At 42.7% G+C, this 24,862-nt stretch overlaps 1 protein-coding gene across 16 annotated transcripts in view; it reads left to right on the top strand.

Moving 5' to 3' along the window:
* arvcfb (ARVCF delta catenin family member b) overlaps positions 1–24,862 on the top strand; it is a 209,428-nt gene that overhangs the window by 180,422 nt on the left and 4,144 nt on the right. For 8 of the 16 annotated variants that reach the window (XM_070965207.1, XM_070965205.1, XM_070965215.1 and 5 more), the window contains 8 exons: positions 11,948–12,075; positions 14,329–14,479; positions 14,785–14,977; positions 16,510–16,621; positions 17,029–17,116; positions 18,661–18,714; positions 20,500–20,591; positions 22,713–22,825. In XM_070965207.1, coding sequence (XP_070821308.1) covers positions 11,948–12,075; positions 14,329–14,479; positions 14,785–14,977; positions 16,510–16,621; positions 17,029–17,116; positions 18,661–18,714; positions 20,500–20,591; positions 22,713–22,814 — 920 coding nt within the window. In that variant the 3' untranslated portion in view covers positions 22,815–22,825. The remainder of the gene's footprint in view (positions 1–11,947; positions 12,076–14,328; positions 14,480–14,784; positions 14,978–16,509; positions 16,622–17,028; positions 17,117–18,660; positions 18,715–20,499; positions 20,592–22,712; positions 22,826–24,862) is intronic. The other 8 variants (XM_070965209.1, XM_070965211.1, XM_070965217.1 and 5 more) reach the window with 3 other exon arrangements.

Genomic DNA, 24,862 nt, shown 5'->3' on the forward strand with positions numbered 1-24,862 from the left:
TGTCCTTGAACACAATCAAAGGAGAGGGTCAGATGAAGCAGAGAGGAGTTCAGCACTGGCAGGTGTACAATCAAACTGTCCCCCGACTGAGGTTTTACTCTGAGCATAAGATCAGTCAGTGACACTATATATCAGACAAGAATGATGCTTTAGATTATATTTTAGCGATTTAACTGATGCTTATACAGTTAAAAGTTGACGTGATAAAATTTGTGCACTCCTTTGCAAGCAAGTAAGCAGGAGACGGGAAAGGCCACGGTCTCTTTTTATGCAAGAGGAGCGAATGGGAAGAGGGCAATGTTTTTTAGCATCCACAGCCAATCTGCTTGACTGGTCTATAATCACAAGTATTTTGGATTTTAATGTCCGTTTGATTTGACGATGGGTTCATTTAAGCCGGCGGGGGCAACTCATCTCATCCTCACTGCCTTTCATTTGACTCTTATAAGCACACAAACACACACACACACACACACACACACACACACACACACACACACACACAAATCCTAATTCATACAGCTGTCCACAAACACAGTCTCACACACGCACACACACACACAAACTCATCTATGCACATAAATGCTCTGTCAAACTCTAAGCGTGAGGGTGGTATTATATGGCGATTAGAGGTGGTGTTGTTTGTCAGGGTGTTGCAGAGAGAGAGAGAGGGAGGATATTACCTGGGAAAATGGACCGCAGCATCAGCTGTGTGTGTGTGTCTGTGTGTGTGTGGGGTGGGAGAACAGTATAGGACTGTCATCCTCCATGGCAAGAGTTAATCCAGAGTATCCATCACAGTGTGCCATTTCACAAAGAAGGGGCTGGCGAGGCTGGAGGGAGCGTTAAATGAGAGATGGGTGTTGACACCGACCCAGACACAGGAAATCCCTCCACCGTCAAACACCATCACAGCGGTCATCACACATTCCCAGATGCAGGCTCTAGCCGGAGACAGAGGATGGCCACTGGTTGTCTGCGGCGCCAGCTAGATGGAGTTTAGGATGTTTTAATTGGTCTGAATTCAAGGTGAAATACAGCCAACAGTAAAACTAGAAACCATGTATTTTTTCTCCTATTTTGCTTTATTGTGGTGCGTAGGTTGAACATCAGTACTCACCAAACTCCATTTACTACCCCAACATTTGCAACAGAACTAACAGTAAAGTTAGAGAAATGCCAGTCAGTCTGTACTTACCCGCTGAGGTGTACTGAGGCACAACGAGCGACACCTGTGTGGGTGTATGTGCAGTACTGTGGCTGTGCAGATGCTTTAGATTCTGTAGACAGATCACAGGTGGGAAAACTAAGAAATGAACACAGGTGACATCTTTTAGGCTAATTGCAACTCAGGGAGACAAAAGTAGAATAAGCCAAGAGGACCTCCAGAGACAGAACAAAGAGATACACAGAAACACAACGAAGCCCCACAGGGAGAAAACACAGACTGTCATCACATCCCATCCCATCACAGGTTAATCACTTCCAAATATAAAATATAGGTGAGCGCTGGATCTCACATATAATGGAAACCTGCCTTTTAGTTACTGTTGCTATGCTTTCCATTCTTATACTGTACACAAAGATAGGGGTCAACAATAGCAAGCTTCTCCCTGAAATGATAACTGTCACTGGGGCATCTGGCACCAACTACTGACTACTGGTATCAGCAGCTTTAAACCAAAAATTCAACCACAGACATTAGTGCCTGTGTATGTGTGTTTAAGCCTTATTCCTTTCCATCATGAGGACTGCAGGCCCAGCCCCCCCTACCCCCTTCATCTGCTTCAGTCTAAGGCCCCTATCTTCAGTCCTCGTTCCAGTCACTGCCATATCACACATACAGACACACACCAGCAGTCCACAGGATTATCTAGGCTTATTCCCGAAGGCTAGACACCCAACCTCCAAACCCCCATCCCAAACTGCAGAGTACATCGTTTAGTTTTTGCTGCAGTGGTAGATTGTAGATGGTTTTTATTCTTTTCCCTGTTCTTATTACTCTCTCATTGCCCTGACATGATCCATGCATCTCTGCGGACTATTTACCAGACAGCTGTCCCATCCACCGTACAGCATTCATAGCTCAGCCACACAGTCACTGTTTCCTCTGTCTCTATCCATCCATCCCACTTTACTCTTTCAACTTTTTCTGTTCCTGACTCTTACCCACTATATTATTCCTTTCCACCCCCGCTCCCTGCTCACCTGCTTTCCTTTCCTCCTCTGTCACTCTTGTTTTCTCCTCCTCTTCCTCTTCATTCTCCTCCTCTCACAGCCTGACTTCATCCTCTCTTTTTCATTTCGCCTCTACTCTCTACCTGCCACCCTACCCGATCTTTCTCTCCATCATCTCTATTTCTCATCCCCCTGTTCTTCCCTTCCTCCTCCTCCTCATCCTCTGTTGCTGCATTGTTTCCCTGTGAAATGTAGCATGTTGAGACTCGACTGTACGTTGGAATTTGTGATGAAAGCACAAGACCGCTCTGACAACTTAAGCTTGTTTTTCAGCCTTTCAGGCTCAGGTGAGCGACTAAAGCTGGCAAACAGGAAATAGGAAACCTTGTCCATCGCCTTCCATAGCTTTTCTCTGCCCCCACCCCCCCCCCCCCCACACACACACACTTCTTTATCTTTATCTCTTTCTTACTCTATCTTTACTTTCCCTCTGTCTCTTTCTCTCTGGCTGGCTCTTGCTTTTGCCTGAGTTTCTAGTTTCATTCGTGTCTGGCTGAGGACGTGACTTGCCTGGGTAAAGACAGCAGGCACTCAAGGTGATGCTGAAACATACTCAACTCACACACACACACACACACACACACACACACACACACACACACACACACACACACACACACACACACACACACACACACAGTCATGCACACTAGTATGCTTAAAAGCTGATACACACGCATCTCCACTGTGAAGCACTTGAGCGTTTGAGGAAGCTGTTGCTGCTTAACACAAACTTACATGGAGCATAAGCAGGGCTTGGCCACTAATTGCAGCCCTCAGGCTAGCATTTCGGTCAGTTGCTGTGGAATTATGGGAATTGTAGGTAAGGTTGAGAAAAGTCTCAATTTAAAGCTACTTTGGTGGCCAATTTGACTTCCCAGTCATTGTTTTCAACACACCTAAATGGCCAAGTTGCTGTGTTATGTAATATGCAGAATAAAAAGCAGTTTGTTCCTTTTCAGTGTTTTTAGCTGTTGTTTTCCTGTCTCTCTCACATGAACATCGAATAAACAGATTTGTTAGTGGCAATGGAGAGGGGTTTCCATAGCAACCCTAGTACTACCATCGTGTACCCTTTCATCTCCACGTATTGTCTACATCAATAGATACAGCAGTTTTGGCATATCTGCTGCATTTTGTGTTTGTGGTGGAGATGCAGGAGGTTGTGGGAGAGAAAAGAAGAGAGAGACGGTGGGAGAAGGTGAGAAAGGGAGGAAGAAAGAGCGAAAAGAAAAGCGGGGAGAGAAAATAAATGTTCTCAGCACAGCCGCAGCAGGCTCCTCTGTATCTGTTCTCAATCTGCAGCCAACATAATAGAATACTCCAGACATATATCTGCAATGTGTGTGTTTGTGTGTGTGGGAAATACAGCTTGTAGGAACCGGGGTAGTCTGGCAGCTTCAGCCTCATGGCTGTAGTGTACACCGGTGTAAGACAGGCTCTGAAGCTGCATTCACATCAGGTTGAAATAGGAAAGATGTGCCATGTTTATGACTTGCAAGAGTTCACATCATCATACAAATCAAGACGGCAGCAGTGTAGTTCCACACACTTTACTGATCAACCAGAGAGTTATACAGAATTACAATTAAAAGCTCTTACGTTTAAATGCGGGTGCTATTAAATTACTTTCATACTTGATAACAATGCCAGTTCGCCAAGGCTGAGCAACGTCTGACCCCTGGCCAACTGTGGGTTGGCTGACACGTGTTCATTCAGATAAATGGCTGATATTACTTTGACCCAGGTCGCTGTGTCTGAATGGAGTATTATTGTGCTTATTTCTATACTGAACATGCGAAATGCTTTAGCAAGTTTTCAGACTGAAATCAGCCATGCACAGTTTCCCAGTACCAATTGTATATTGACACAAACTCCCACATAATGTGAACAGGCTAATTATGAGAGCGATGATGACAGGTGGCACTAATTGTGAAGCAATACCAGCAGGACTCGGACAGTGCAAAGCAGAGAGAGAGAGCTTGTACCTGTTCTGCCCTGTGTGGCTTTATGTGCAGACAAGCCATCTGTACTACATGACGACTATTTTTAAACAATACACAATATTAACTTTGAAAGCCATTTTGTTGAATAGTGGCAAATTGTTATGAAAGGCTTTTTTGTCCTCTGCCCAACTCGAAAAGTGACACATCTTGTCAATATGTTTTTCATCCGAAGGGAAATAACGTCTCCACCTGACAGAGATTCTAATATAAACCAACACCATCACCTCAGGCCCTGAAACACTATTATATTAGCAGAACACTGGAAATAAACAACAAGAGCATTACCACTGTTGATCCATTGAGAGGCCGGATGGCTGCGAGGCACATTCTTGAGCAAACCACAGAAAACCTAATACAAGTATGGCCCCAAAGTATGAGACCCACTGGCGCTGTGTTTCTGTCCAAAGTTCAGGCGCTGTGGCGGAAGAGAGGGAGCGGTTCCAATGGACTCTGTTACGCAGTGCTCAGACGTTTCTGACAACAGCCTGTTTTTGCTACCGGTGTTGATGTGTCCTCTCTGGACTAAAAGCCCACAGCAGGACTTTGCTGGCCTATCAGCACAGGAAAGAGGAAGTACTCCCCTGTCACTGCAGATGCAGCTTGCTGAAAGGGGTCCTATTGTGCTAAATGGTAGGAAACGAGCTTTGACACATCAGACTTTTGGTGGTGCTGGAGCAGGACCCATGGTGTGAAATGGCACAGATGTACAGAGGAAGGGAGGGAGGGGTCTGTGCTCCACGTTTGCCTTGTGCCCTCAGCGATATCTCTCCGTCTCTGTCCTCTCTGTCTCTTTCACCAACTCCCTTTCCTGTCTCTGAAACCACCCCCATCACACCAGGACATCTTTGTGGCCGAAGCTGATGGGTAGCTGTCCAAGAGATGGGCCAGTTGCCACCTTCTGCCTCTCTTTGTCAACATCCAACAAACTATGGCCAAACCACTGTGTGGGTATGCTAATGTGTGGTGCCCTGGGGCTGCCCATAGAGATGCCAATCTGCGGCAGGGGCCAACCGGGTACGAGAGGAGTAAATGAAGCTTTGACTCCTGGATCCTGTCAGTCTCCTGTCAGTCTGAAGGGGTGACCGGAGGGTGAACGGCCTTTGCAGCCTGGCAGTGCACTCTGGTTTGGCTCTGCTCGCCTCCAAGTCTGTCGGGAGAGCTGTGGAGAGAAAGGGAATGCAAGCCTCTACCACGTTCTCCCTCTGGCTTAGGATGGGGACACTTGCGTGGTTTAAATCAACTGAACTAGACATGGGTCAAATTGTGTTTGCAATAGAGTGTTTGTTTTCAGTGTAACCTATGTGGAGTAGTAGATTTTCGCAGTGGTGCACCACAACAGAAATAACAGCAGAAAGCAGCGGAAAGAGGATTTGAGAGTCAATTAAGTGTACTTTTTGACATTTATACCCTGCATTGGCATGCATCTTGTGTCTGGGCCTAATTATATTGAGGCCTGACATTAAGATGCATCTCCAGAATGTAAATGGAATGAAAATTTCTCATCCCCCTGTCAATAATCAAGTCACTTCCTGTAGTTTAACTTCCAGTTTAGAATCAACAGCAAAGATCAATTGTACCCATCTGCCTGCCATTCTTAGTAAGTTACTCCCCTAACTGATTTGCATGCATTCCTTCATTGAAACTATTCAGCCATTTCTGTACATTTCCCCCAAAGACTGAAATGTATCACTGCAGTAATAATAAAAAAGAGTTACGTCTTGTGAATTCGTGGCCATTTTATAGGCAATTTAACAAATAAAGCTTTCATCAGAGCATTTACTCTATGTCCTTCTCATATGTCAATTAGAAACATAATGTGGCCCACTGAACTCCTCCATAGCTGCTCTGGCTGTATTCACAGATGGTTTACATGCATTATGGTCCGTCCAATTACAATTATCCATCATCCATCGGAATACTGATGCTGTCTGTGAACTCCATCCATCTGGTGCTCTTTCAAGCAGTGTTAAGAAATAGAAAAATAAGCATTATTTTCAAACACTATACAGTATGACTCAAGGCAGAACTGTTGAAGGCATTTCTTGTGCCCCGGGGAATGCTGCCAATTTACTTGTTTTGTTTACGTGACTCCACCACTCACCTTTTGGTTTTTAATGAACCCGAGAGAGTCACAGCCATTATTATAGTGGTGGCATACTACTTTTAATGATGTGCTGCTTTTGCCATCGCCATGTTGTGGCTCTGCAAAAGTCTTCATTAGCACTATAGCACTCTCCTATATACCAGCGTGTACTTATGAAGACACTTTTAACTAAAAGGGGGCTGGCGGGATTAAATGTACATGACTGATTTGGATTAAGACTGGAGACTGCATGACAGGCTTCCCCACTGGAATGACCTTGTCTATTTCTAAGTGTGTTTCGTAGTGAGAGAAAGTATGTCTCCTCTTTGTCTTACTCTGTCCACTCATCCATGTCTCTGTATTTCTGTGACGCCTACCTGAAGAGACTAATATGAGAGTGACAGAGAGTAACAGCAGAACATCTTTTTCCCACACAGTTCTGGACATCAGCAGCATTTCAATTAAGCAGAAGTCAGGAGTGCAAAGGTCACAGTCTGCGTGTTATCACAGTATTCCTGTGAATGTAGCAAATATGACAGATAGGGGAGATTTTTTTTTTTTCTGCTGTTCTGTTTTTTTTTTTCCATCTGCCACTCACGTTGTCTCCCTCCATCTCTCTCCAGTAGTTCACAGCGCTGTTGAACCCCCCTATGAGTTGTAGAAAGTGATACGCCATCATGGCCTGATGATTCAAGGAAAGTGCTGTGTGCTAGAAACGGAGCAGTAAATAAATGGCAATAGTACAGTGCTTGTGTAAATGGAGGAAGAGACCTGTACGTGTTTGAGGCAGACTAGATCGATGAACATCACTTTTTGACGTGCCCAGGCGAGGGCTTGGTGTGTTTGTGGATATGTACGGAGGTGTTTGCTGATGTGTGTATCCACATATGCAGCCATCTATCCTAGAGGGAGGGATATGGTTGAGAGAACTGAGTCAGTGAGGTGTTGAGTCTGAGTGTATGAGTCTTTATAATGCTCACATGCATGTATAAGTGTGTGTCTCTTCTTCAGCCGTTAATTCATCTATGATTTACTGGCCTGACGCTGCTACACCTTGGTTTTAATTGCAGCCAATAGTGAAATTACTTGAACCAAATGAGTGCTTTAGCTGTGCACCGAGCATCACTCAATCATTTCAACTTAATGCACTGCAGCCCCACAAAACCCCTTCTCTTCAGCTCTCCGGCACTTAGCTTCGCTTCAATTGCAGGAGTTGTCACAGTCGTCTTCTGCTTTGAAAAGAAACCTGCTCCTCCTCCTCCCTCATTTCGGATGAGCATAGACTTTCGAGTACATTGTGTGCACCTTACAACTATGCACATTAATTTATGTGTGTGTGTGTGTGTGTGTGTGTGTGTGTGTGTGTGTGTGTGTGTGTGTGTGTGTGTGTGTGTGGAGCTGGGAGTCTGTGTATTTGAGTATGTTCATCCCTCAGCACTGCTGTGTCTTGAGTAAGGGGACCACAGTTGTGTGTGGTGTTTGTCGTGCCAACACACAAGCAGGGGAAATAGACACGTTGGGCTCAGTTGGCAGGGAGTTGGCACGCACATTAGTTACACTATAATATATTTATTTATAGTTTTACTTCTATTCTTGTGTTGTCGTATGCGTGTGTTTGTGTGTGTTTGTGTTTTACATGGTCGGAAGAGACCACTGGCTGCTTTGTGTGCATGCTTATTGAAGTAATTCTGCTTTTTTTATGGCGCTGCTTGTATTTGACAGCTATAGTTACTCACTAGCTCCTATACAGATGAATGTTTCTCATACAAAACGTGATCAACCTATAAATTATGATCAGCACTTATAGGTTATACTTCACAACGTTATGTGCATTAGAATAAGCTCCACTTCAACTGAAACATTAAAATGCTGCTTACACATTAATATGTCAGTGACATTCCAGTATTAACATGTAGTACTAGTTCTGGTCTTGCATCCACCAATTCCTAAGGATTACACCTGGCTCTTTAGATACTAAATGCTCAACTGCTAATTTCTAATGCTAATGTTTACTAGCTTGTTGCTAACTTTGTCCGTCTGCTTGGTGCCATGCAGGTAGTGTACCGTGGGTTTATCAGAACGTTTTCACTGCAACAGCTGCCTATTACTACTGGAAACAGCACTAATGAGAGCAGTGAGAGTGAACCAAACCAACTGAAGTTACCAATCTAGCTGCACTTTGTAACTCAAGATAGACAGACCAATAGTATAGCTCTCTGCAGTTTCACAAGCACTCGTAACTTAACCAAAATACGACAGGCTTAGTTGCCAGGTTGACTTAACGGAAAACTCATTCAAACTCAACAGAAACAAAAACTTGTCTTGTCTTGCCAATGTTGCAACAATACTAACTTTAATCTGGTTGTCCTAGTTAGACGGGAAAACGTTCAGGTGATGCCCTAACTTTCTCTTGCTACTCTCCCTCTTCGTGGCTCTCCTGTCTCAGCCTGCCATGATCTTCATCATCCCGGGATTCAGAGTCCTGGTGGAGCCATCATCAATCACCTTGGCACCATTTCCCTGTCATCAAACTGACCTCCTTCGATCATGGAGGCTGTGTTCACTGGAAGGCTGTTGATCCCAGTTCCGTTGCCCACCACCAACAATCCCCAGTGCTCCGAGCTCTCGTTCGGGGCAAACTCGTCAGAGCCAGTAGCTGCACAGCTAACTGAGCTGGCTAGTTAATGGCAGCTAGCAGCTAATGGCAAAGAGTGTCGTGAGCAGCACTTAGCAGGTACTCTGGTGATATGCTGCCCCCTATTTGTTTTGGTTGACCTTCAACAGGTTCGACAACTGATATTGTACCTTTAAGTAAAGGATCTGAATATTATTTCCACCATTGGTACCAGACCCTGCACCATACATGTGACTTTTGCTAGCTGTGTGCCCGTTGGATGGACACAGTATACCCTGCACTGTGTGCTAACTTAAAAAGAAATGCAACTGCATACACCCCACACCACACCATAAGATACATCCATATTTAAGTTATCTCATCATGTTTGTAGTCTGTCACAGAATATAGGGCTGTGGTTGCCCTGAGCAAAGCCAAGGTCACCTCACACTGACAGCTCATCTCCCCCTCTAAATTGTAATTCTGCCTAACAAACTGACAACTAGCAGGCCAGAAGGCTAGCAAGAGTTGACTGTTGACAACAAGAACAACGCTACAGTATGTGGTTGCCAACAGAGCTTGACCTGGCCAGTGCTGTCAGGAGAGACCTAAGGCACTTTGTGCTGACATTAAGCCCCCGCTAAAGATGCTGAGTGAAAGCTCTGGCAGATATTCTCTGGCTCAACAGCGAGAAATTCCACTAAGGATAAAGGAATTACTTTAAAGGCCCAATGAATTTCCCTCCACTCTCATCCTCCTTTGTTGAACAGTACAAGTCTTTTTTTTGTCTTGAGTCCCCCATTTGTAAAACACCAATTTCATAAGTCGCTTCAGTTGGCTGCCAGTAAAGGCATTTATGGTTGTAAAAGGCGCAATCTTAGAGCGCAGGCAAACTTGGCAACAAAGGTTCAACATGGCTGACATTTTGTGCAGGGAGAATCTGCCTTGGAGATGAAGTGTCTGTCAACAGGACTGCATGCAAGATGGTCTCTAGTTTGCTGAGTGTGCACCCAGTAGGCCCAGAAATATGAGGAGCATGCAGAATGTTGCTGAGCGTCTGGTTTGCAGACTCTCCCCTCTTGCGTAGCCCCCGAGAAAACCTACTGATGTGATTGATGCTTTAGCGCATGGTTACAACCAGGGTCTTGTGCATGATGACTCCTCCTTGTGCTGCTTGTTTGAAACTAAGTTTTCTCAAGCAGCACCCACAGTAACATCCTCCTGACCTTGCAGTTCCTCCCACACACATTCTGGAGCAGGCTTGGCATGATGTCAGGGGGAAACACCACAGGGATGAAAACCCTGCTTTTTGAGTGTTAACAACTATGTAGCTGTGTCTGAATCTGGCAATCTCAGAGCGCGCCCAGGCTTCCGCTCTCTGCAAATTATGGGTGTGAGATATGGATTTAGAGGCACAAATGTTAGTTTGCTGGTTTCCGTTGTACCTCTGAAGCACACAAATGACAATCTTCCCTCTTTCACTGTTTGCTTTTCTTCTGCTGAAACAACTAAGACAATAATTGAGACGTTACTTCAAGATGCCCTCTTAAGGTTTTTCATGCTTTTATACTTGGACCCAAGTCACACTCGTATTACAAAATGATTCTCATTTTCTACATTCCAAAAAATGCACCGAGGGCCGTGTCAGCCCTTGCGCATCAATCAAATAGGGTTACTATATATCCCTGCCCACATAATACAAGGGTTTTCAAATAGAATGTTGGAAATACTGGCCTCAGAAGACATGGGATGAAACGGTGGGTTATATTTTCTTTAATTTGAGCCTGGAGGGATAGAGGAAGGATTTGAAATTGCTTGTGTCCTATTGTAGAGGATAGGAAGGAAGCTGCTGGTGAACTGGTATTTGTGTAAAAGACAATTTTAGCCACCAGTTTAGAAGCATCAGCTAACTTGTGATGCAGACTGCGTAAGTCTGTTAAAACCTCAGTGAGTAAGAGCAGATTGTGCCCCCTGTTGAAACACTGTGGCCTTGCTTTGTTCTGGCTTTGTTTTGATTCCTTACTCCAAAGACATTTACTTTCCTCTCAATGTGAACAACAAAGCATGAGTTTTTTTAACTTGACTACTTTTTAGAATTGATGTAAAATAGGACCTGAACATGTATGCAGCTGTCAAAAGAATTGTTTGACTCAATCCATCAAAATCTGAGGAGGTGTCTTCCCTTCCTGTGATGTGATGCGTTCTGCCATTAAAAATGTACGACTGCATGAAACAGCTGAAAATGACCTTGACAGTGGAAATATCCCCGCTCTGAAATCTCTACATTTTCATGTAATTGTTTTGCGTCTTGTTGATACCTTGTAAAGAGCTCAGTGACGAGCCTGTTTGTGCAAAATAAGAAAAACCCTGGATGAATAAATTCGATCTGATGTGATTCCACTCCTCTGTCTCTCCCTGTGCCTGCACTGTCTAATAGCTGATAATGTAATTACGTTTCCATCAGAGGGAGGCCTAATGATTGACTGTGGTGGAATGTGTTATGTGCTAGTGAGATAAACCTCCCTCTCGAATGCTCTGGGTTTGGTCAGAGCCGTCCGATCAATAATCTCTCCTTCTTGTGTTCTCCTCATTTATAATACTGAGCATATTCAATCATAATACTTAAAGGAAAGATAGTAGGCATTGTTCCAGCATGCCTTGATATATGTGTTGCAGCCTATTGTGAACCCAGGTGGAAAGCTTGGACTTAAATTTTCCCTTCAGTGTACGTTGTGGAGTTGTGTACATTTTCACTGAAACTTTGCAAAATAAGATGCAGTCCAAATTGTGTTGCCTTTGTCCAGGTTGTCTGCTCCTACCAGAGATATTGTACATTATGGTAAACCCAAGCTTCTTTCCTGTTTCCCCTTGCCAAAGAACTCTCCCTATGGTCTGAGATAAACCTCAGCAGTGTACTGCCAGTACCTTCGCACAACCAACCCAAGCCTGTCTGTCTTGCCAGAGAGTCTAACCGGGGTGTGTGTGTTTCTCTGTATTTCCCTGCAGGCTTTGAGCTGCTGTATCAGCCGGAGGTGGTGAGGCTCTACCTATCTCTGCTGACGGAGAGCCAGAACTATAACACCCTGGAGGCTGCTGCCGGGGCCCTGCAAAACCTCAGCGCTGGACAGTGGACCGTGAGTCCAGGGTTGGGGAGGGCACAACATACAGACACTATGCTTTGTGTTCCTAATAGATTGTATTTTTCTAACGTTTCTTCTTCAGTAAAGAAAAAAAAAGAAAGTCTGATAGGAAGCAAGACCTTACCCCAGAGGTGTTTTGAGTCACTTTTGCAAGGTTTAGATACAGTGTGTCTGCAAACCATATAGCAACTGTGTAAGCTGAAGTTACACTTCAGACACAGCTGAACCAGGCAGGAGGTCGTTGATAGGTGTTTCTTGGTCAGGACCTTCTACATGACTAGAGTTAGATATCTTTGTATCTAACCTTATTCTCTGGAGCTGTCATTCACTTAGATGTTTGCTGCTGATGATGGATAAGATGACCACTGCAGCCATGACCGGACATTTTTTCCAATTAGAGCATCCGTGGAGCCTCCGAGAGGTTGTCTGGCTTGCAGTGAGTTATCAACAGGGAAGGCTAGTTGTCAGATGCCAGTTTATGGCAGCAGCACCCCAGGCAAGAGAGGTCACTTATGTTTTTCAGCAGGCTGGCTCTGTTCAGCCCACAGCAGCATTATCGTGGCGGCGCCTCTCTTAACACCAGTGTGTCAGACTGTAAACACATCTGTCAGTCAGAAGAATTCATCACCGGCACCAAGCCTCTCTACATTGAGTGAAAAAAACGCTGAAGCTTTCTTTTGCTTTTCTGTTTTTTTTTTTAGCTTCATGAGTTAACATCCAGTAATTCAGTAGTAGTGATTTTCAGCTCAGTTATGTGGAGAAATTCCTCATATCTCTTTGTGGATTCTTCCATGTTGAATGCTTGGCAAGCCTCAGGAGCCTGTGGAGCTGCTAACCCATCACACTGTCACATCTGGTGGCTGGACAAAGCATGTCCCTGCTCCCTGGGAGGATATCACAACTTAAGTCATCCACCCTCCTCATTCTTTGCTACTGCTAAGTTCTGTACTACGTGGTTGACCTGCTTTCTAAGGTTTACTACTGCCACCTGGTGGTTGGGTTCTGCCAGTCTTCTGTTTTAATTACATCTCTTGGGGTACCAGTGCTTAGAAGAGAAACCCTTTTATGTCAAACTTAATGTTTCATGTTACAAAAAAATGAGAAGTAAAATCTACTGATGTTTAAATTAAGACAAATTATATCACATGTCCATTCAGAGCCCCGCTGTGTAATGTTGTGAATTAGTCAAGCCCTCAGAGTTGCCTTGTGAGGGAATGATTGAGAGAGAGAGAGTGTGTGTGTGTGTGTGTGTGTGTGTGTGTGTGTGTGTGTGTGTGTGTGTGTGTGTGTGTGTGTGTGTGTGTGTGATCAGTGGTGGAAAAAGTATTCAGATACTTAACAGATCTCAATAAAGTACTAATACCACTCAGTGAAAATACTCCATTGCAGGTAAAAGTCCTCCATTTAAAATCTTACTGAAGTAAAAGTATGTGTAATCAGGAAAATGTTCTAAAAGTATTCCAAGTAAAAGTATTTACTCTGCAGAAAAAATGGCTTCTCCGATTGATCGTATGTTATGTTGCTAGATTGTTATTACTCACGCATTAATGTGTAATCTCCATTTTTATTGCTGTAGTTGGTTGAGTTTAAGCTTTTAACTATTTGGCAAGAGTGCAACTTTGTTTGTTTTAATTATGGATAAATCTGATGTTTATTTTCTTGATTCATTGATTTTTTGTTTGCAAAGCACCAGAAAATATTGATAAAGGTCCATCAAAATTAGCCAGAGCCAATCGTCACATTTAGCTGTGCTTTTATATACTGTTACACAGTCTAATTGTATCATATTTTTTAAGAACTTCATATATTTGTATGCAAAAAAATATTTGTAAAATAATTTATAACTAAAGCTGTCAAATAATTGTAGTGACGTAAAAAGGACAATATTTCCCTCTGAAATGTACAGTACAAGTACCTAAGATGTGTACTTAAGTACTGTACCTGAATAGATGTAATACCACTGGTGTGCATGTATAGATTGTGTGTGTGAGCAGGAAGGCATATATCATGTCCTCCCGTCTCTTGACTGCTGTCATGGAGGTGACCTGGACTCCTCCAGTGGAGCTTTCCCAGTGGTCCAAAGAAAAGATGTGTGGCCATGCTGGGCAGCTCCCAGGTGGGAATCTGTAGGTCTGCATGAATGTCAAACAGGATGTTGCTGACAGTGTGTGCTCACTCAGCCTACCCCAGACGTTAAAGGTCAAAATTATAAAAAGCAGTCACGCCATGTCCTCTGTCTGCCCTCAGTGGTCCAACTACATCCGAGCCACGGTGCGTAAGGAGAAAGGTCTCCCCATCCTGGTGGAGCTGCTGCGCTCCGACTCTGACAAGGTGGTCCGAGCTGTGGCCATCGCCCTGCGCAACCTGTCCATCGACCGCCGCAACAAGGACCTGATCGGTACACACCATTGGCAGTTAACAGCTGATAAAACCTTTCCATTGGAGATTAACATTAACTTTCCAAAGCAAATGACAAGAATTTTATTGAGTCAAGTCAAGATAGATATGAAATTCTGGTGAAATGACATTGGAAACACTTGAAATTATCCCACTTCATAAAATTCAAAAACTCAGAAGACTCAATGCTGCACGACGTGACTGATGATTCCATCATTTTGATGGAATTTGAAGACATTTCAAATGAAACCTTATTGTCCCACCACAATGACCTGGCTAACCAAAAAAAAATACTTCACCTTACAGGAAGTTATGCCATGCGGGACTTAGTGAGCAACCTGCCCAGCGGTCAGCAGCGGCCAGCCAAAAACCTGGAGGAGGACACTGTGGTCGCCATCCTAAACACAATCCATGAGATTGTCACTGACAGCTCTGAAAACGCTCGCTCCCTCATCCAGGCCCAGGCCATTGAGAAGCTGGTCGCCATCAACAGGACCAGGTAAGACAGATCAAATATTGTACCATCAATGTGATTAATGTTGCTTTACAACATATAAAGAGTAACTATTTCTAGGTTGAGTGCATTCAATTGGTGATTTGTTGATTTCTAAAGGGGGGGCTGGGCTGTCCCCACACCACCAACCAACATACGTACACCCATGTGACCCTCCCAAGCTTGGTCTGGAGGTGTATTTTCAGCACCATGGACAGCGCCATGGATTTATCAATACACAGCACAGTTAGACTCCTCATATTTCAGAGCCATGGTCGGGGTCATAGATTCTAACAGATAAAGGATCAATGAGTCAGCCAGACTCTGTATCTAAACATCTAAACAAGCCCTCTCCCCTGACTCTCTCTGGCACTAGAAGATGGAGAGGATGGATGGCATGATAACAAGGGGGATGCATTTTGGTCATTTTGCTAACAAGGGGGATGGTATAGCCCCTCACTCCCCACCTCAAATCACCCACCTAGTGCATCTAAACCAGCAGACTGTCTTATTCGGATTAAATTATGGTTGTAAATCAATTTTGTCGAGGAGTTTATGGATTAATTAGTCCACTTTTCACACATGGCAGCCCCAAATGGCATCTGCTCGATTACAACACTGGCACATTTTCTTGTGTGTTTTTATCATTAGTCTCAGTTCCTACTGTAGGTCAAACAGATTGTTTTGCAGACAGTGAACCAAATAGAACCTATGTATACCTTCATATTTATGTAAACCATGCCTGAAGTGTGGGTATACCATGGAGACATTATACACGTAATTATTACAATCTGACCTTGAATTCAATTTGCATCATGAACCTTTCTATTAGTATTCATGGAGTATAATGTAATGTGTCTCTAATGGCCAAGGCTTGGCTACCACAATGCTATACTCTAACATGCCTGAGCCCACACACACCACCACCCACCACACATTCATTAACAGGCTGCCTCTGAAGATGCTGCTTGTACGACTAAGTGAGTAGTCATTTCTCTAATGCCAGTGCCTCCTCAACAACCTGACAATGACAGGTAGCTGACAGCAATGCAGATTTTCAACAGGTTTCTTATGTTACCACAATGTCAGCCATTGCAAAATGAAGTGTGTCTGTGCCACACTTTTAATTTCAGATCAAGAGCACTTTTCAAAGGCTTGTCCTTGTCTGGTGAAGTATTGATCACACTGAGAGTCGCTCTAACTAGCATGAATATACATACTTCATTCACAGACCAAATAGCTGTTTCCTCTCAGCCTCATGAGATTAGCTTTCTTTGAAGTGAGGCCCCCACCCACATGTAATTAATACTGGTGGCTTGAAGGTAGCTAATGAAAGGAAATGTGCACTCATCTGGCTATGAATTAAAAACTAGACCCTGGAGCCACTCAGGGGATTGAACGTCTTTGAATAAAGAGATTGATTGCAGCAGTGGTGTGCTAGCATACCCAGCCGTCACTTTTTAGGGGTTGTGTGAGGTTTCTGACTTTAATTGCAGGAGTTATTTTTTTCATGTATTTCCTCCCTCCCTCCCCCTCAGCCAATCAGCTCGCGAAACAAAGGCTGCATCCCATGTATTGCAGACGGTCTGGAGTTATAAGGAGCTGAGGAACGCTTTGACCAAGGACGGCTGGAACAAGAGTCACTTCCAGGTACCGTCTTGTGGAAGTTATCCTTAAGACACAATATTTAGAGAAGAACCACTGTGTGAAAAAATGTTAACATCATTTGCCATTCATCGTTGCATAAAATAATTAAAGCTAAATCTCCATTGACTAAAGCATTTAATTACAGCATAATTATGTATAAACAAAGGTATTACATGCTTAAAACACAATGGCATTACACACAGACTTCATATTCTGTTAATATACAGATGCAGTTGATGTTACACTTGTCAGCTTGTGATATTTGTGTATGAGCCTGTAAAACCGTATAAATCATTTTCTTTTCAATCCTAACCTGACATGGAGAGAACATGAGTTCTCTCTGTTCTCTGTGTACCTGTTTGAGGTCTATGATGCTGTGTTCATGCTGCTTCCTCTGCCTATTCTCTCAGCCCACGGTGACAGCCACCCCTAAAGCAACCAAGAACGGCAAGCCGGGCTACGACGACACCACTCTACCCCTGATGGAGAAAAACCAAGGTCAGTGAAAGTGTGTGCATGTGTGTGTGTGGGCGTGTTTGTGATTGTTTTGCCTGTTTAGAGGACGAAGTGGGTGGGATAAGAGAGAGAAGATCCCAGGGGTTCTCAGCAAAATGATGATTAAATGTCACTTTTATGTAATTCCATGGAGTTGAGGAAAACATGAGGGTCCAGGGTCTAATTAAATTATAATGCTGGTGTTATTCTAGATTTTTGTTTGTGAAAGGAGCAAAACCAAGAATGTTTTAGTCTCTCAGTACTGTCTGACTTCCCTAATCTGTCTCTGGCACTCAGCCTGAACCCCACTGGTTCCTAGTGATGATGTAAATCTTGCAAAACAGTTTGGAAACATTGACTTTCATTTTTAAAGAAAGATTCAAGGCTTTCCTAAAATGGCTGGGCACAGTAGTTTTTAGCAAATGGTACTTGAAGTTAAGTAATAGTGCATTTTTGGGGGGACTATTTCCAGCAGTGGATGAATACACATTTGGTTTTCTCATGAACATTTTCAGCAGCAGGACGTTCATTGTAATGAACACATCACCCAGTACAATGGTGTTGTTCATTGATGTGTTTGAATAGTTTTCGAACAGAAATGAATGAGATATATCAGACTTTTACTATACGGGTCGTATTTGTTAATCAGATCAACTGATATTTTTGGTCTTTTCATGGAATTTATTGACGATCAGAAAAAGAATAAAAAAACAGAATATCAGCAGATTTATCCTGCACATGACAGTTTAGTTACTGCAAAAGTCAAATTAATCCTGACATGGAGGATCCCACCCGTAAAGTCCTCAAAGCAGGTTCAAACTAAATACTAACAGTAACTTGAAAACGTTGCTTGATGGTGTGTGTCCACATGCTGAGGTCATGTCTGTTGTTTCTCATGGCTTTATCGAAGCGCTATGCTTGCCACATTACTACTCTCATCCTCTGTGAGGTGAAGCTGTGGTGTGTTACATGCTGCAACAGTGCCGTTCATAGGGGTCAAAGATAAAGCATGTAAAATGGGAGATGGAGCTTTGAACAGCATACTGCTGCTGTTGAACCAAAACCTTCAACCAAGTAAGTCTTTAAGGAAATTTCCTCATTTTAGATGCTGGACTGCTTTTTGTTTTCGTCGTGGGTTTTCAATTGACGTAATAGGGTCAGAGATAATGAAAATTTCCCCACCCTTAAGTAAGTGTGTACAGCTGTATCCACAGTGAAAAAACTGGGATGGAGGTTTTCTATAGCAGCAGCAGCAGTAAACAGAATGTGGGGGAGGGTTTGGGACTTGCGTAGTACATTGGCCCAACAACAGACATCTCTTTGACAGAGGAGTTGATAGCATAGCAGCAGTTTAATGTCCTGATTTTTGGCCCTTTTTTTTCCATCCATACATGCACATGAATCGCGGCCCTCATGCCTGCCCACTCTCAGTTTGCATTATTCAATCGCTGGCCAAGAACCATTACCCTGAAAAGCAGCAGCATTTGGCTCAATGACTCAGTTTGTGTGTGCCTCTTTTGTACAAATGGCATATGAATGCTTTTCAGGCACCAGGAAATGTGGCAGTGGTGATATGATACCTATGGATGAGCTGGGTCCAGGTAAGAGCCAGACTGCATGATGGTCCTTAGCCAAAGACGAGCTAGCTCTCCTCTAATCTCTCTCCAGTGTCCAATAGTGTCTTCTCTGAGTCGACTTCTCTTCTACTAGTTATTTTTCCATTGCCAAGATGTTATTTTTAATCTGAAAATTCAAACCGCTGAACACTCTGATCTCGGCATGATGGCTTTGGACCGAGCTTCAGACATGACGCTCTTTGATGCTGTATGCGAGACCCCTCTGTTAAGAGATGTTTGTGCAAAGCTGGGCCTTCGTTAAAAGCTCAAAACCAAAAGATGTGGGTGGTTCTCCATTTAAATTAATACACTCTTAATATATCGTAGGACAGATTTGCTCTGCTGTGCTTCTTTCAAACTAAAACATTCTGCTGTTGTTAAAAATATAGAAATTCAACTTAGATTCACTAGTATTTTCTCATGTTCATGAAATCAGGAATTTTGTGACTCTTGGGTGTGATGGATACAATAAGAGTTTTTGCTATAATGGAGTAACTTTTCTGACATACTTTTTTTTCCATCCTCTTACCCAAAGATACTCTCTTAGGGTATATCATGCTGGTTTTCCTCCAAGCCTCCTGGCCCATATTTATCAAACGTCTAACAATCCCTCTGAGGAATTGTACTGAAAGCTGAACTAGGAATAAAAACCCTCTTACTTTAAAGTAGGACATGTATGAAGCTTTCCACATTGACTTTCAGCAAAGAGAAGTACTCCTCAGAGATGTGATGTCGCTGTTTTACGACACGCAGAGCTGTTAAGATGAACTTATGATGATGTATCATAGTTTTCTGACAGCTGCAGTCTGACAAATGAAACAGTGGTAAACGCAGAAAATCGCAACCTTGCTTGTGAACATCTGAGCCTTTCCAAGATGCTCCTTTCATACCCAATCATGATACTCTCACCTGTTACCAATCAACATGTTTACCTGTGGAATGTTCCAAACAGGTGTTGCTTCCATCAAATTCAGAATAAGCACATAGTGTATTTAGAAGCCACTCAGGCAGCTTAAACAGTAAATGTAAACACAATGTAAAACAGAGATTTGACTTACTGTAGCTGCGTGACATATCCTAAATAACTCTGTCCAGTCACATTGTTTGGCACCACATTTTCCATGTATTGTGCAATAGTGCACGCTCAGTGATGACATTGCTACACTGCACCTCCTGTTAACCTGTGTGACCTGAGAGAAGGGGATAAACTATTTGTGCATTCTCTTATCGTCTTAATAGCTCTGCCATTGTCGGTTATGTATTACTATGATTGAAGTCATTACCTGATAGATAAATGACCTCATGATTTGTATGACTCTCATCTCATTGTCATCAAGGAATGTCGGCAACTTCTAAGAAATCTCTGGAGCTCTTTTTTAGTCATTTTTGTGGTGAAGAATGTTGATAAAATGCTTGAAGTCCTGATCCTAAAAGTAGGACCAAATACAATATATGTCACTCTGAGATGCTTGGTACTGGCCCTGAGCCGGAATACGTGAGAGTGCATCTTTAAAGTCAGGTGTGAGGACAGGGTCAAAATACCGCTTGCAGATGCTTCATCCAGTTTGTTTTGTGGTGGTAAATATGAGCACACACTAACAATGTGCTGTTTAGTCTGCTCTTAATGTGTCTGGCAAGTGTTCCAGAGCAGAAGAGCCTTCAGCCTGTCACTCCACACAGGTCAAGACAACACTGTGAATGATCTGTCATCCTTTTATTTAATCGAGGATGGAGAGGAATGAACTGACCACTGTTCTCTGACCTCATTAGATGGTTACTCCACCATCGACCAGAGGGACAAGGACTGCAAATACAAGACAGCCGACGGCTCAGTGGACCTGACAGAACGGGAGCCATTAAAGGTACAGGCAGACCTCCTCTGGTCTCCTGAGGGATCAGGGGACAAAGGATGAAATAATGATGTCTCACTGAAATGTTATCACTTGTCCTTTCCCTCTGTCTCTCTCTTTCCCTCTCTCTTCATGTTTTTTGTGGTGGTCCTCATTAGAAGCTCTTAATCCTATCGATTCTAGAGGCTAGAAGTTGTCATTCTCTGTTAATGTTGCCCGCCACAGCTCAGCACTGGGAACAGCCTCAGATCTGCGAGCCACCAGTTAATTGAGTGTAAGCTTTTGGTGTCTGTAAAGTAATTAATCAGAGACTGATTAAAAGAACCGCCAACAACCGCTCCTCGCGGAGACAACCCTTGCCTTGGCAATGAACAGACTGTTGCATTATGAAGTGGACGCCTGCTGATTATGCAGCCGTTTCACACTGCAGCCAAAGTTTGTTTATTATTGAGCTGATTGGCAATCCAGCCTCAAAGAGGAGTCACAGGATAATGGCCTCAGAGGATGTCTGACATGTGTCAGATGACTCTTAAGTACTTTTCATAGTTTTTTCATCTACTTTAGTGCTAGATGAATAGGATTTCCCCTATGGGATTGGAAAATGAATCCAATTAAAAGTCCATTAGAGTCCATTTAGCATATTTATCTTAATGTGTATGGTCATACAGTGTATCTGCCTCTCCATGCAGGTTAAAATTAACTCTTAAAAATGTTTCTAAGGCAATGTCAAGACAGAAATGTGGAGCGGAGTTAATACATTTAATAATCTGCAGTGTTTGTCTTTTCATCTGGAGTACAACAAATTAGTCAGCTGTCGGGAGGTGGTTATTCATGTTTCATTTAATCTGTGAATGATTGTTAAACTATATTAAATAGGGATCTAACAATTTTTATATAAATTCATTCTTCAAAAAGTGAACAGTTCAGTATTTTAAAGTGAGCTACGGGAAACAATTATGAACTAGCAGTTTATGCATCAGCAACAGTTGTCGTCCTTAAACTGTCAAATCAACTGACATAGTGGCTGATAATCGGGCTACAGTGATTTGTTTTGTTAAAAGGGGAGCTTTTAACACCAGGCTGAAAAGCAATGTTTCACTGCTGCCTGTTGTTGACAGTTTCAACTTTGTTGCACAGTGACCTTTGGCTTGTCAGAAACGGGCTCCTTTGCAGCTCTAACAGCGACGTCACGGTGCACTGACGACGCCCTGGAGTACACTTCTGCATAATAAATGAGTTCTGCAGAAACAAGATTTTCTTCTGGTGTTAAGTTGCTCTTACAGTTTTGATTTTCACTGTTTTTTATTTTAACTTGTGCCTTTTCTACGATGATATTACTGTGTGTCAGTGTAGCTCTTTGTAGTAAAAAAATGAAATGGAATCTCAGATTCAGAGCTAAGAAGAAGATGAGCTTTTTGAAAAGCACTGCAGCTCTATTTTAAAAGAAGTTCCTGTCTGTACACAGCTTATGAATACAAAAAATATATTTCTAATATTATATTCGTAAAACCTGCAAAGTAACTTGCTTCATAACACATCTATAGTTTTTAGTGGCAAATTTTAGTATCACATGATGTCTAATAGCTGTTCAGAGGCTTTTAGACCAAAATAAGTGCAAATTTTACCTAATTTAAAGATGACATGAAGCTGCTAATGTAGCAGCAGAGTATTGCAGTACAAAATAGCAGCTGTTGCCAGCATCAGCACGCATCACTGACCTCAGACTTAAGTGAACTACTAAACCTGTTCGAGCTGAAGTTATACTGTCACTATTTGAAAAGGCAGATGCACAGCAAACAGTCATGTTTGTCTTCAGTGTGTACAGGCAGTCTAGTGTTACTCCAAAACTGTCCTCTAAGTCTGCTGTCTGTACTTCCCAGAGATGTTCTGCCTGCTTTGAATGCAACTTGGCTGTTGAAACTGCTCTCTCCCTCTTTCATTTGCATGGTTTGGTTTGCTGTTTTGTAATCACTCTAACTTCTTTCCAAGCTTTCCTTAAGGCAGGGAACTAATTCTGGCTTCTCTGGGTCCTCCTGGGTACATGTGCGTGTGTGCGTGAGTGTATTTGTGAAATGTATTGACCTCTTCTTTTGTTTTTGCTGTGTTTTTTAACCCCTCCTCCTGTGGCCACAGAATGACACAAATAGGAAACACTATATAAGGAGTAACAGGCCTGCGGTCAGTCTGGTGGACGCTTGTGATGTTAAGCCCCAGCCTGTTGACTCCTGGGTGTAAATGCATGCATGGTAGGTCTGAAAAATATAAGCACAACAAAAATAACAACCTTCACCTTTTGGGTTAGCTTGTATCCTTTTCATTCCCTGTTTGCTCAGTGTTTCCGCCTGTGTTCCCTTCACCCTCACACTCTGTCATGTAGACCTGCTGTCACCCTGCACCCAGAGCAGTCAGCTGGAGAAGTCACCTTGTTCTTTTCATGGAAACTTACATAATTCACCTGCCGCTCAGTGGAAAACAGTTTTTAAGGTTTAAATATTTTAGATTTTAGGCAGAATTTCATCAATTCATACATTGAATTGAATATTTACACAGGCTCATCGTTTGCATACCTGCATGTGGAAATTGAGGGATTGATGCTGTTCCATAAAATGACAGGACAAAGAGAAAACCTCTGAAATAAGCTGACAACTGTAAAAAGGCAGAGAAGACCTATCAAGCTTTAGGTTTTTCCACATGTTGAAGCAGTTTGCATGGGGCTGTAGCAAAACTGATACTCTGCATTTTAAGAGTTGTAGTGTGGTGTCTTTTTTCTCACATTTTTAACAAAGTGCAAGGAATGCTGTGCATTTACGTGCTACATGCTCTCTAAGCCTCAGTGGTGCTGCAGAAATCCGAATTTTACCACAATTTTACCACAATTGAACCAACATGACTTCAATGCTTTGTAATACATATAGAAAGTAGACGGCAGGCTTTGGTCTGTGTTACAATTCAGCACCAGGTGTCTGAGTGAAATGTACGTCTAGCTTTAACATACTGCTTCCCCTGACAGTCTTTGCTGAAATTGGTGGCAAATGGCAAAGCAGAATAAATTTTTCTGCACTTCAGAGGGATCCTGCAGGGATTCAGTTATCCCTTAATGAAGCGCAGTAGGGAGAAAGGAAAAGATATGCACACACACACACACACACACACACACACACACACACACACTGGTCAGGTCTGAAGTAGTTGATTAGAATATTTTATGTTTGAATTCATGGTAATAAATAATGACTAAGTGGCTTCTTTTGTAATTTAAATGGTTATATTTCCATAAAAGTTACTGAAATTCTTAAAATTAGATTTGCTACAATGTCTTTTTTAGAAGAGAGAATCAAATGTGCTCCAGCTTAAAGCTTCCATCACTTTGAATGAATAAAGCTGCAGCTGAAACTACAAATATCTAATGAAGGCTATTGTTTTTTTTTCCATTAGAAGTACTATGTTGTGAGAACATCCCCCAACAGTGGGGGAGCAGTTGAATTTCTTTTTTCATTCCTTTTTTCATGCTCATGCACCTTTGCTCTCAGGCAATGGTAGCAACATTCTGTTACACAAGTCACAATGAAAAGGCATCTAAATTAGTAATGTCCTTAAACCTGTACATATTTTAGTTGCAGTGCATTAGTTTTCCTTACAGTGGTCTACTAAACTCCCGAACTGACCCACTGATTAATGTCCCTCTACATGACTTTTGCAAAGCTGCAAGCTGATCTGGGTGAGCTTCAGTAGTTGTCATTACTCTATCAGTAGCATTTATCCCCTCCTGCCTCCTCCTCCTCACAGCTGTTGTCCTCTCCTGTGCCAGAGGCCTCCTGTCAGACCTCACTGTCTGTCTCATCCTCATCTTCTTATCTCAGTTGTCTTTGCCAGTGGCCATCCACTCAATTCTTTCATCTCCAACCATTGCATTAGCATAGAAAATACATCACATGTTGACTCTTGAGAAATACAGTGGTATGATTTGTGGTATTCATTGTAATTTAGCCACTAAAATGTTGTAGTAATGTTAAGAATCATCAGGTAAGTCATTTTCACTTCATTTAGCAAATGTTTTGCTCTCTCTTGCCTCCATTTATCATCGGCAATGTCATGATTGAAGCATTTGTTAACATTGATGTGATTTGTTATGTACCATGATGATGCCAACTGATGGTCTTGCTGCGTGAAAGCAAAACTGGGGAGTTTAATTCTAAATTTACGTCCACTGATGGCAAATTATGCATGCTTTAATAAAAACACAATTTGGTTTGAAATGTTACAGGATAAGGTTGATGATATTC

The sequence above is a fragment of the Chaetodon trifascialis genome, chromosome 6 (assembly GCF_039877785.1).
Source record: "Chaetodon trifascialis isolate fChaTrf1 chromosome 6, fChaTrf1.hap1, whole genome shotgun sequence".
NCBI classification, from domain to species: Eukaryota; Metazoa; Chordata; class Actinopteri; order Chaetodontiformes; family Chaetodontidae; genus Chaetodon; species Chaetodon trifascialis.